This window comes from Oncorhynchus nerka, linkage group LG8 (assembly GCF_034236695.1).
Source record: "Oncorhynchus nerka isolate Pitt River linkage group LG8, Oner_Uvic_2.0, whole genome shotgun sequence".
Lineage (NCBI taxonomy): Eukaryota > Metazoa > Chordata > Actinopteri > Salmoniformes > Salmonidae > Oncorhynchus > Oncorhynchus nerka.
Genome location: NC_088403.1, coordinates 37,612,847 through 37,625,935, shown reverse-complemented (window position 1 = coordinate 37,625,935; position 13,089 = coordinate 37,612,847). Strand labels below are relative to the sequence as shown.

Below are 13,089 nucleotides of genomic sequence, written 5' to 3'. Positions count from 1 at the left end.
ATCAGAGACAAATGACTAACACCTACCTCTGATTGAGAACCATATCAGGCCCAAACACAGAAACAGACAAACTAGACATCCAACATAGAATGCCCACTCAGATCACACCCTGACCAAACAAAACATAGAAACATACAAAGCAGACTATGGTCAGGGTGTGACAAAATTGGTGAGGTGGTGCGTGCATATGTATTTACCCTCTTTTCTGTGAAAACAATTACTTTCAGAACTCACATAATTATAAATAAAAATATATAAATATAAATATATACAGTTGAAGTTGGAAGTTTACCTTAGCAAAATACGTTTAAACTCAGTTTTCACAATTCCTGACACTTAATCCTAGTACAAATTCCCTGTCTTAGGTCAGTTAGGATCACCACTTTATTTAAAAATGTGAAATGTCAGAATAATAGAAGAGAGAATAATTTATTTCAGCTTTTATTTATTCTTTCATCACATTACCAGTGGGTCAGAAGTGTACATACACTCAATTAGTATTTGGTAGTATGGTCTTTAAATTGTTTAACTTGTGTCAAATGTTTTGGGCAGCCTTCCGCAAGCTTCACCACAATAAGTTGGGTGAATTTGGCCCATTGCTCCTGACAGAGCTGGTGTAACTGTGACAGGTTTGTTGGCATCCTTGCTCACACACACTTTATCAGTTCTGCCCACAAATGTTCTATAGGATTGAGGTCAGGGCTTTGTGATCGCCACTCCAATACCTTTACGTTGTTGTCCTTAAGCCATTTTGCCACAACTCTATAAGAATGCTTGGGGTCATTGTCCATTTGGAAGACCCATTTGCGACCAAGCTTCAACTTGCTGACAGATGTCTTGAGATGTTTCTTCAATCCATCCACATCATTTTCCATCCTCATGACGCCATCTATTTTGTGAAGTGCATCAGTCCCTCCTGCAGCAAAGCACACCCACAACATGATAATGCCAACCCCGTGCTTCACAGTTGGGATGGTCTTCTTCGGCTTGCAAGCCTCCCCTTTCTCCTCCAAACATAACGATGGTCATTATGGCAAAACAGTTCTATATTTTTTTCATCAGACCAGAGGACATTTCTCCAAAAAGTACGATCTTTGTCCCCATGTGCAGTTGCAAACCGTAGACTGGCTTTTTTTATGGCAGTTTTGGAGCAGTGGCCTCTTCTTTGCTGAGTGGCCTTTCAGGTTATGTCGATAAAGGACTCCTTTTACTGTGGATATATATATGTTTGTACCTCTTTCCTCCAGCATCTTCACAAGGTCCTTTGCTGTTGTTCTGGGATTGATTTGCAATTTTTGCACCAAAGTACGTTCATCTCTAGGAGACAGAACGAGTCTCCTTCCTGAGCGGTATGACGGCTGCGTGGTCCCATGGTCTTTATACTTGCGTACTATTGATTGTACAGATGAACGTGGTACCTTCATGCATTTGGAAATTGCTCCCAAGGATGAACCAGACTTGTGGAGGTCTACAATTTTTTTTCTCAGTTCTTGGCTGATTTCTTTTGATATTCCCATGATGTCAAGCAAAGAGGCACTGAGTTTGAAGATAGGCCTTGAAATACATCCACGGGTACACCTCCAATTGACTCAAATTATGTCAATTAGCCTATCAGAAGCATATAAAGCCATGACATAATTTTCTGGAATTTCCCAAGCTGTTTAAAGGCACAGTCAACGTAGCGCATGTAAGCTTCTGACCCACTGGAGTTGTGATATAGTGAGGTATAAGTGAAATAATCTGTTAGTAAACAATTGTTGGAAGAATTACTTGTGTCGTGTACGAAGTAGATGTCCTAACCGAAGAAATTTGTGGAGTTGTTGAAAAACGAGTTTTAATGACTCCAACATAAGTGTATGTAAACTTCGACTTCAATTATATATATTTTTTATTTCACCTTTATTTAAAATAAAGTCCACCTGTGTGCAATCTAAGTGTCACATGATCTCAGTATATATACACCTGTTCTGAAAGGCACCAGAGTCTGCAACACCACTAAGCAAGGGGCCATGAAGACCAAGGAGCTCTCCAAACAGGTCAGGGACAAAGTTGTGGAGAAGAACAGATCAGGGTTGGGTTATAAAAAATTATCCAAAATGTTGAACATCCCACGGAGCACCATTAAATGTATTATTTAAAAAATTGAAAGAATATGGCACCACAACAAACCTGCCATGAGAGGGCTGCCCACCAAAACTCACAGACCAGGCAAGGAGGGCATTAATCAGAGAGGCAACAAAGAGAGCAAAGATAACCCTGAAGGATCTGCAAAGCTTCACAGCAGAGATTGGCATATCTGTCCATAGTACCACTTTAAGCCGTACACTCCACAGTGCCAGAAGAGTCCACGGAAGAGTGGCCAGAAGAAAGCAATTGCTTAAAGAAATAAATAGGTAAACACGTTTGGTGTTTACCAAAAGGCATCTGGGAGACTCCTCAATATATATGGAAGAAGGTACTCTGGTCAGATGAGACTAAAATTGAGCTTTTTGTCCATCAAGGAAAACGCAATGTCTGGCACAAACCGAACACCTCGCTTCACCTCGAGAACATCATCCCCACAGCGAAGCATGGTGGTGGCAGCATCATGCTGTGGGGATGTTTTTCCATTGGCAGGGACTGGGAAACTGGTCAGAATTGAAGGAATGATGGATGGAACTAAATACAGGGAATTCTTGAGGGAAACCTGTTTCAGTCTTCCAGAGATTTGAGACTGGGACAGAGGTTCACCTTCCAGCAGGACAATGACCTAAGCATACTGCTAAAGCCACACTTGAGTGTTTTAAGGGGAAACATTTAAATGTCTTGGAATGGCCTGTTCAAAGTCCAGACCTCAATCCAATTGAGAATCTGTGGTATGACTTAAAGATTGCTGTAAACTAGCAGAACCGATCCAGCTGGAGCAGTTTTGCCTTGAAGAATGGGCAAAAATCCTAGTGGCTAGATGTGCCAAGCTTATAGAAACATACCCCAAGATACGTGAAGCTGTAATTGCTGCAAAAGGTGGCTCTACAAAGTGTTGACTTTGGGAGGGTGAATAGTTATGCATTTCAAGTTCTGTTTTTTGTCTTATTTCTTATTTGTTTCACAATTTAAAAAAAAAATGCATCTTCAAAGTGGTAGGCATGTTGCGTAAATCAAATGATACAAACCCCTCCAAAAATTCATTTTAATTCCAGTTTGTAAGGCAACAAAATAGGAAAAATTCCAAGGGGGGTGAATATTTTCGCATGCTACTGTATAGGAAAGAGAGAAAGAGTTTTACACAGACAGATATACACCCACAGTAACATTCTCCAAGTTGTATGTCACCCACTTTGCCTCTTTCTCCATGGGAAAGACATTATCACAAGCTCTCTTTTGTACCTACACGTACCATATAGCTCTAGGAGAAACTCCTCATTGTACTTTGCTCTAATCAAATTAAAACTGTTGAGACACGACTCCTCCGAACATCCCACCGAACCTCAAGGATACGGGAGAGATTATTGAAATTCAATCAGATGTAATTAAATATTTATAACCGTCTTGACAATAACAGGCTACACTGGCACATCACCACACACACACACACACACACACACACACACACACACACACACACACACACACACACACACACACACTTTCAGGAAAGTCACTTCTCATTTGCATCTTTAGAAAACTTCTTTGTCAACAACAACTGTATTAATAATCTCCAGCTGGTGTTGGTGGAACAGGCTGATCCAGTCAGTTAGGATTAGGAAGGAACGTCAGTCAGTCAGTCAGCCATCCAGCCAGCTAGTCGGACTGGTCCCTGTCAGTCAGTTAATGAAAGTCAGTCAGTTGGACTGAACAGCAGAGAGCCAAGTGTGGATAAGAGAAGTTCAGCATCTGGATCTGGATCTGAACCGAAGTGAATCCGGACAAGTTGGAGGTTAATCTGGAAGGTGTAGGCCTTCACTCAGAGCCCAACACAAGACCTTTGAAGCCTCTATGAAGGCTTTGATTTGTGTCTTTCATGGAATCAGAGCCCCATGGACAGCACCATCTAATGTAGCGGGTGTCTGGTTATGTGGTGCTGTCCAGGGAACTGATATCTCTTTTGATGTGTTTTCACTTGCATTAGATCCGTAACCCTTTGTAAGTTCTTCAACATCATAATCTTGAAGGTCATTAAATATTAACCAGGTGTACTATTCTGCATATGTACTGTATATTCTTGTATAACTGTGGAATCCCTTCCACCATAATACATACAGCCAGCAGCATACACATATTGAGTCAGTCAACTTCTATTATTTCAGTCCTAATTGTCACTCTGAGCAAATGCCTTTATCAACTCTGCATCAATAAATTCATATTCATATGTTATTGTAATCAAATCCCAGCGAGACTGTCTATAAATAATTTGATTTGGTTTACTTATGTATATCAGGTGTTTACCTATTAGATATGTATGAGGAACTTACATGTTGACAATTAGACACTGTAAAGTATATGGTCTAGAAGAAAAAAACAATTTCAGGCTGTCAGTTTTTGGCATATAGGACAGAACAATTAAATAAACGTAATACAAAATAAGATATGATAAATCTTACTTGAATAAATTGGATGACTTTGAATATCAAAGTGTCTATATTAGCTAGTGATGGTTATTTAATGTATTTATTATTAAAATATTTAATGATAAAAAAGTATGTAAATTATTCTAAAGCTTTTCCCGCAATGCCTCCCTTCTTCACGTGTCATCATCATTTTCATCACTCAGGACTGGAGATCAGCATTGTGCGACAAACACAAGCACAAAAATAAAATGTGACATTATAGAGAAATTAGTCAGTATTCCAAACCTTTTACAATGCAATACTTCAGCAATCATCAGGCTCCAAAGGCAGCTCATTGACTAAAGTGACAAAATCTCTGTCTGTGATTAAGCTCAATTCATGTTGTAATGTAATTTTTCATGTTTTTGATAGATAGTGACTCTCATGCCAGAATTCAATCAATTGCAGATAAAGGAAAACAGCATTGAGGGTTCAGTCAGATTGTATATGCTGTGTCAGTTGTTAATAACCACATTAAAACCATACACAGCAAGACTCTCACAAACATCTGTAAAATATTACCATTAAATATTTAAAACATTCTGAGTGAACTCAAGTGCATTTCTTTCCTTTATCCGTGATTGATAGATTGGGAGATTGGAGGTATGAGGAGAGAAGTTTCTTGTCATGAGAACAGAAAGAGAGCAGGACAAACCAGCATCAGAGAGCTTGTTTGTCACGTTCTATGGCTGCCATTTTTGTGATCACATTATTCATGTCGAATAAGGTTCTCTACAAAGGTACAACATATAAAACTGTTAAATATATACGCTTTATGCCTTTCAAAATACATTTAATGAAATTTGCCTTTCCCCCGCCCAACAGCCGCAATCAGAAATGACAGTTTCAATATTCTCTTTTTTGCCTCAATGATGATCAGTAGTTTTACTCTTTTACCGTTTTACCAACCATGCTTATTGCAACGTGTCCCAATTTGTAGCTAATGAAAAATGCAAATCAGATTTTTTTATACACATATGTTTACCTATATCTTCAGTTTCAAAATACAGTGGTGGGTTTAGTCAGAGAAAAAAAATGTTTTTAAAGGTAACTCCTTTGATTGTATACGTGTCCCTCTAGACTATAGTCTATGTTCGAAATGACATAAAGCCCAACATCTACAGCTATGTGGGCAGTCATTGTGGTGTAGCAAGAAAAACAAGTATCCATTTCTCTTTCCCAATCTGGTCCATCTAGTCTTACAATTAACTGTTCTTTTTTCCTCTTTGGTCTATAAAAATATGAAGAGTGCCAAAGTACTACTCCAGCAGAAGTTCTATTCACAGCAGAGCACAAGGCAAGCAGTAGGATCTGGTCCAGTCTGGTCCATAGTCTGAATAGATCCAGTCCAACGTTTGGTCCAGTCCATAGTCTGGCGCTAGGTCAGACACTTCAGAGAGGGCCTGGTTCACAGTAATCCCTGTTCTTAGGGACACGTAACTGTCCCATTACAGTCTAACAGAAGCAGGTGTGGTTGAAGTAGTGGGAGTCCTCTGTCCACTGAAAATTAGCAGACATTGGCTGAACAGTACAGTAGTCGATCCAAAATGGCTCCATAGTTACCACTCTCTCCCTCTCCGGACAAGGCGCCGCTGGACACCTGACCTCCTTGGCACTAGAGGATTCTGCTCATTTACAAAGCAGACGGACAGTAATAGGAGCAGGCAGAAGGGACATGTTGATCCAATGACAGACAGTGGGTTATCTACAGCGGATGGTCATTGGTTGGTCAGAGCCGTAGACGGGTAAAGCCAGGAGTCAGGGCACAAGGAAACTTCTCCAGAGTCAAAGATGAGACCTCGCTCTCGACTTCCCCAAAGTTCCCTCAAACCCTCCAGTATTGGCCATGGTTGACTGTGTTTAAGAGACCTGCGGATAAATGAGAACACAAGTACTGTCAGAGTACAGGATAATCAATGCTAGCTAATGACAAAAAATGCTACGTTGCTAAAACTTCAAAACATGCTAAAGAAACCAATGCTTGTAGTAGTAGTTGCCAAGGCCATAACCACAAACAGATCTAACACTAGATTTCCAAATGTCAAATCTCAATGTTGACATTGAAGGGAGTGAAGAATACCTTGGACTAGTTGTTAGGGTCAACATCAACCTACTCCGCAATGATTGTCCCTAGATGAATATTGTGCTTTCACTCCATTATTCCCCTAATAGATACTGTATGTGGAACGTCTTAAAATGTCTACAACTCTGATAGGAAGTTATGGAGAAATTAGACAATCCCATGCTAATCACTGTCAACAGCAGGTTACTCTGGCATCCAAATATTGTGAATTCTGCTGGGGCATTAAACCCAATAACAAAACAAGTATTGCAGTGCAGAACTGTAAAACATCTAATCAGCCTTACGGAAGAAATCTGGAGAGAAAAGAAAGTGTAGTTCATCATCACGCCATCTGGCCTATGTGTGGTCTCCAGCCAACTTGATAAAGGCATTGATGCCTTCGTAGATTGCCGGGGCAGCTTAATTTATAATAATGAACTCTTGACAATTACACAGAGTGCAAATTCCCAAGAAAGGGGGCAGGTGTTAGATTAAAACTGGGGAAATCTGGGGATAAAAACACCAGGAACAGAGCAATCAGCAACTAAATGAACCTGCATCATTTAATAGGATAATGTCACAGTGTAGTGTAGTCAGTGGCTGCAGGGGAGACGGTATGGAGGGAATGACCCACGAGTATCAGGGCTAAGAAGAGGGGCATGTCTCCCACTAATACGACCAGTGCAGCACCAGCCAACCTGGCAATTAGCGCCATTAGAGATTCTGAACTGCTGCATCGTCATTATGGCAGTGACAGCCACGCTGCCCTCTAGTGGCAGAGATTACACAGACTGAATTACATTAACACAGTGGATGGAATAGGCAGAAAAAGTGGTGGTATGACATGGAAATTAAGTATTCATTTGTTGATTCGTTTGTTCGTTCAATTGATCACTCATTAATTAATTAATTAATCAATTCATCCACTCATTCAACACAGGGTAATGGAAAAAAACATGGCAGCTAGAGGTCAACCAATTAATCTGCTTAATTAGGGCCGATTTCAAATTTTCATAACGATCGGTAATCTGCAATTTGGATGCCGACTATGGCCGATTACATTGCAATTCACAAGGAGACTGCGTGGCAGGCTGACCACCTGTGGCGATTGCAGCATCAAAAGGACCTTGTGGCTGCAAGGAGCCAAGGTAAATTGCTAGCTAGCATTAAACTTATCTTACAAAAAACAATCAAACTACACATGGTTAATGATATTACTAGGTTAACTAGCTTGTCCTGCATTGCATATAATCAAAGCGGTGCCTGTTAATTTATCATCGAATCACAGCCTACTTCAACTTCGCCAAACGGGTGATGATTTAACAAAAGCACATTCGCGAAAAAAGCACAATCGTTGCACAAATGTACCTAATCATAAACATCAATGCCTTTCATAAAATCAACACACAGAAGTATATTTTTTTAAACCTACATATTTCGTTAAAAGAAATGCATGTTAGCAGGCAATATTAACTAGGGCAATTGTGTCACTTCTCTTGTGTTCAGTGCAAGCAGTGTCTGGGTATATGCAGCAGTTTGGGCCGTCTGGCTTATTGCGAACTGTGTGAAGACCATTTCTTCCTAACGTAATTAATTTTCCACAATTTTACATAATTATGACATAACATTGAATGTTGTGCAATGTAACAGCAATATGTAGACTTAGGGTTATCACCCATTCGATAAAATAAGGAACGGTTCCGTATTTCACTGAAAGAATAAACGTTTTGTTTTCGAAAAGATCGTTTCCAGATTTTACCATATTAATGACCAAACACTCATTTTTTTGTGTGCTTATTATAATTAAGTCTATGATTTGATATTTGATAGAGCAGTCTGAGCGGTGGTAGGCAGCAGCAGGCTCGTAAGCATTCATTCAAGCAGCACTTTACTGCGTTTGCCAGCAGCTCTTAGCAATGCACAGCGCTGTTTATGACTTCAAACCCCGAGATTAGGCTGGCAATACTAAAGTGCCTAATAGAACATACAATAGTCAAAGGTATATGAAATATAAAAATGGTATAGAGAGAAATAGTTGACGTGTCATAATTCCTATAATAACTACAACCTAAAACTTCTTAACTGGGAATATTGAAGTCTCATGTTTAAAGGAACCACCAGCTTTCATATGTTCTCATGTTCTGAGCAAGGAACTTAAACGTTAGCTTTTTTACATGGCACTTTTACTTTCTTCTCCAACACTGTTTTTGCATTATTTAAACCAAATTGAACATGTTTCATTATTTATATGAGACAAAAGTCATTTTATTTATGGATTATATTAAATTCAAATCAAAGTGTTCATTGTTCAATCAGTATTGTTGTAATTGTCATTATTAGATTTTTTTTTTTACAGGAATAAATACATTCGGACGATTAATCAATATCGGCTTTTTTGGTCCTCCAGTAATCGGTAGCGGCATTGAAAAATCACAATCGGTCGACTTCTAACGACAGCCTAATACAGTAAGTGGCAAGGTATCGCTGTGATATCTCAGGAGATTTTTAATGCAAATTACTTTTAAATAGACCGCAGGCAGTGAGTCTGTCTGTGTTAGCTCCCCTTTCTCACACTGGCTGTGGTAAAAATATAGTACTGTAAAACTGCACACAAATCTGATCTCTATAAAACTGGAAACTGGCCATCAATGTGGCAATGTAATATGGGCAATTCTGACCTGTAAATAATATGTATTGAATAGGTTGACATAGAAAATGTTATTTCTTAATCTAATACTGTATCTTCAAGAACAGATTTCTGATGCTTAGGAGACTACTAAAAGCAATCCTGTTGGCTAAACAGATATATTCTGCTTTAGCTACCCAACTTTCAGGGTGACCCAAAACAAGAGCATCAATGGAGATGTGCTATTGTCAATAAAGTGACGAGGTGTTGCATTCTCACGGCACAAATGTTGTTAGGGGCCTCCCAAGTGGCGCAGCGGTCTACCAGCTGCATTACTACAAATCCTGGTTCAATACAGGGCTGTGTCATAGCCTGCCGTAACCAGTAGATCCATGAGGCAATGCACAATTGGCCCAGCGTCATCCAAGTTAGGTAAGAGTTTGGCCGGCCAGGGTGTCCTTGTCCCATCGTGCTCTAGCAACTCCTGTGGCTTGCACGCTGACACGGTCTCCAGAGATGTACAGTGTTTTCTCCTACACATTGGTGCGGCTGGCTTCCAGGTTAAGCGTGCATTGTGTCAAGATACAGTGCAGTTTGGCGGGGTTGTGTTTCGGAGGACACACAGCTCTTGACCTTCGCCTCTCCTGAGACCGTACGGAAGTTGCAGCGATGGGACAAGACTAACTACCAATTGGGGAGAAAAAGGGGAAGAAAATTTTAAATATATTAAAAAACATAAATAATATTTAAAAATCCACTAAAATAATAATTTGTTAGGATGTGACAGAACTTCTGGGAAATTTTGAAGTCAGGCTGTAAAACATCAAAATGTGGAATAAGTCAAGGGGTATTAATACTTTCTGAAGACACTGTAGTTAGTCTCCTCACCCTGTTTCTAACGCTGACAGTTATTATGAATGCAGGTTACAGATTAATAACAATTCCATCTGTTGGATATCCTAATGTTGGCTGGATTCCAATAACAATTACAAATCTCTGCAAGCCAGTATAACGTCACTTGAAGGTAGGATTGCAAAATTCTCGTAAATTTCCTCAGCTTTCGAGAAATCCCGGGTTGTAAACATTCCTGGAAATGGGAGGGAATAAAAGGAAATCCTTCAACCATGATTTTTAGAAAATCTCAATTTTGCAAACTTACTTGCAAGGTCTGATTGTGGACTGTAAGATATGAGTTTCAGGCCACTGTGTTAGGGTAAGGCTAGGACTCAAAATAAGGCCTTATGCGATACACTACCATTCAAAAGTTTGGGTTCACTTAGAAATGTCCATGTTTTTGAAAGAAAATGACTTTTTTTACAGTGTAGACATTGTTAATATTGTAAATCACTATTGTAGCTGGAACCGGCTGATTATTTTATGCAATATCTACATAGGGTACTGAGGCCCATTATCAGCAACCATCACTCCAATGTTCCAATGGCTCGATGTGTTAGATAATCCAAGGTTATCATTTTAAAAGGCTAATTGATCATTAGAAAACCATTTTGCAATTATGTTAGCACAACTGAAAACTGTTGTGCTGATTGAAGAAGCAATAAAACTGGCCTTCTTTAGACTAGTTGAGTATCTGGAGGATCAGAATTTGTGGGTTCGATTACAGGCTCAAAATGGCCAGAAACAAAGAACTTTCTTCTGAAACTAGTCAGTCTATTCTTGTTCTGAGAAATGAAGGCTATTCCATGTGAGAAATGGCAAGAAACTGAAGATCTCGTACAACGCTGTGTACTACTCCCTTCACAGAACAGCACAAACTGACTCTAACCAGAAAAGAATGAGGAGTGGGAGGCCCCGGTGTACAACTGAGCAAGAGGACAAGTACATTAGAGTGTTTAGTTTGGGAAACAGACCCCTCACAAGTCCTCAACTGGCAGCTTCATTACATAGTAGCTGCAAAACACCAACCTCAACGTCAAAAGTGAAGAGGCGACTCTGGCATGCTGGCCTTCTAGGCAGAGGTCCTCTGTCCAGTGTCTGTGTTATTTTGCCCTTCTTAATATTTTATTTTAATTGGCCAGTCTGAGAGATGGCTTTTTCTATGCAACTCTGCCTAGAAGGACAGCATCCCGGAGTCGCCTCTTCACTGTTGACGTTGAGACAGGTGTTTTACGGTTACTATGTAATGAAGCTGCTGTGTGTGTGCGTGTGTGGTGTATCGTTCAATCCTCTGTGTGGATACAAGGCTCTGTAATGGGTGTAATACTTTAAAAACAACATATAAGGCATGTCAATATAAATGGTACAGAACTCAAGGAACTCTTCCTTATGCTATACACATGGATTTTTTGTTGTTGCAAAACTGACTCTGGGGGCCTTTGAGCTCAAGGCGTGGAGTTTCTACACTTCCATAGAAATAGAATTGCAACACTAATATACACTATCATATTATTACCAGTGTATCTTAGTACACACTTGTCAACATCATGCTGCAAGAATATTACTCTGCCAGAATCATAAAAACAACATCGGTTAGGTTGGATGTTTGCTTTCCCACTATGTTTTGATGGATTCATTCTGTACCTTGCTTTGTGGATAATGCCCAGTATGGTTTAGAATTGGTTGTTCGTGTTCATGGACCGGTGGTGGTGATTGGTGGTGTGGGCTGAGGCTGTCTGTCAGGGTCATCAATGCTCTCCTCTGCCATGGTACTGTCAGAGGAATGGAGGATCCACAGGGACTCCAGTCACGTCATAGAGCCTGGAGGGAAATCAGAGGTTACCACAATTGACCAATAAAATTAGAGCAATATGCACTACAGGTCAAACTTCTACCGTGCAGCTATCGTAAATAATAATACAGTAACACAAAAATCAATGTGAGATCTCTACAAATTTTCAAACCATAAAATACTTTTCAAAATGGAGGTGGTGATGTGTGTGTGTGTGTGTGTGTGTGTGTGTGTGTGTGTGTGTGTGTGTGTGTGTGTGTGTGTGTGTGTGTGTGTGTGAGAGAGAGAGTGTATGTGTCTCTTTCTAGCTAATGGTTTGAAGTGTGCATGGCAGTCTCAGACTAGGGAGGAAGGCTTGGCAGTGGTGGCTAATGGTTTGCAGCGGCTGAGTCTGTTTGCATGGCAGTTGGAGCATCTGTCCTCTCCGCGGTGATTCTGTTAAAGCCTCAACTGGATGTGTTCTGCACGGCATGCCAGCCATGTGTGTGTGTTCTGTAGTACCAGCTGGGCCCAAAGGGATCAATTACACAGCAAGGCAAGGCAGGCTGTATCGTATCAAACCCTGCACCACACCACCGGGAATCCCTCCAGTACCCACAGCACTATACAGCCTCTCTAATGAGTTAGCTAGGACTGGGACTATGGATGATCCAAATCCAAGGGATTTGTTACACACTCTGTTCAACACAGTCATACAGTACAAATACACTCTTAGTACAAATACACTCTTAGAAAAAAGAGAGCACTTTTCTAAGAGGGTAGTGTGTGCATATATAAACCAAAAAAATGTATTCCCATTTAAAATGTTCCCTAACCTAACCCTTAACCCTAACTCTAAACCCAAAACGCTAACCATAAAACTAAACCTAACTCCTAAACCTAACTCTTAAGCCTAATTCTAACTCTAACCCTCATTGTAACCCTAAAAAATTATTTTCCCTTGTGAGGCCCGGAGAAATGTCACACATTCTTTCCTTGTTTTACTTTCCTTGTGAGGACCACACACACACACACACACACACACACACACACAACACCAAGAGGTAACACTCCCAAACTCCATTAAGACCGTGGGATCAGGCCTCTCGAGAGGCATCACTACAGTCCCGGATTCAATCTCCGGCTGTGT

General features: G+C 40.2%; 1 protein-coding gene across 1 annotated transcript in view; it reads right to left on the bottom strand.

Moving 5' to 3' along the window:
* Positions 1 to 5,055: 5,055 nt before the first annotated feature.
* The window catches only part of LOC115133249 (chemokine-like protein TAFA-5), a 123,732-nt gene continuing 115,698 nt past the window's right edge, over positions 5,056 to 13,089 (bottom strand). The window contains exons 4-5 of the mRNA XM_065021764.1: positions 11,813 to 11,989; positions 5,056 to 6,455 (exon numbers count right to left, since the gene is read on the bottom strand). Of these exons, the coding sequence (XP_064877836.1) occupies positions 11,981 to 11,989 (9 nt within the window). The 3' untranslated portion in view covers positions 5,056 to 6,455; positions 11,813 to 11,980. The remainder of the gene's footprint in view (positions 6,456 to 11,812; positions 11,990 to 13,089) is intronic.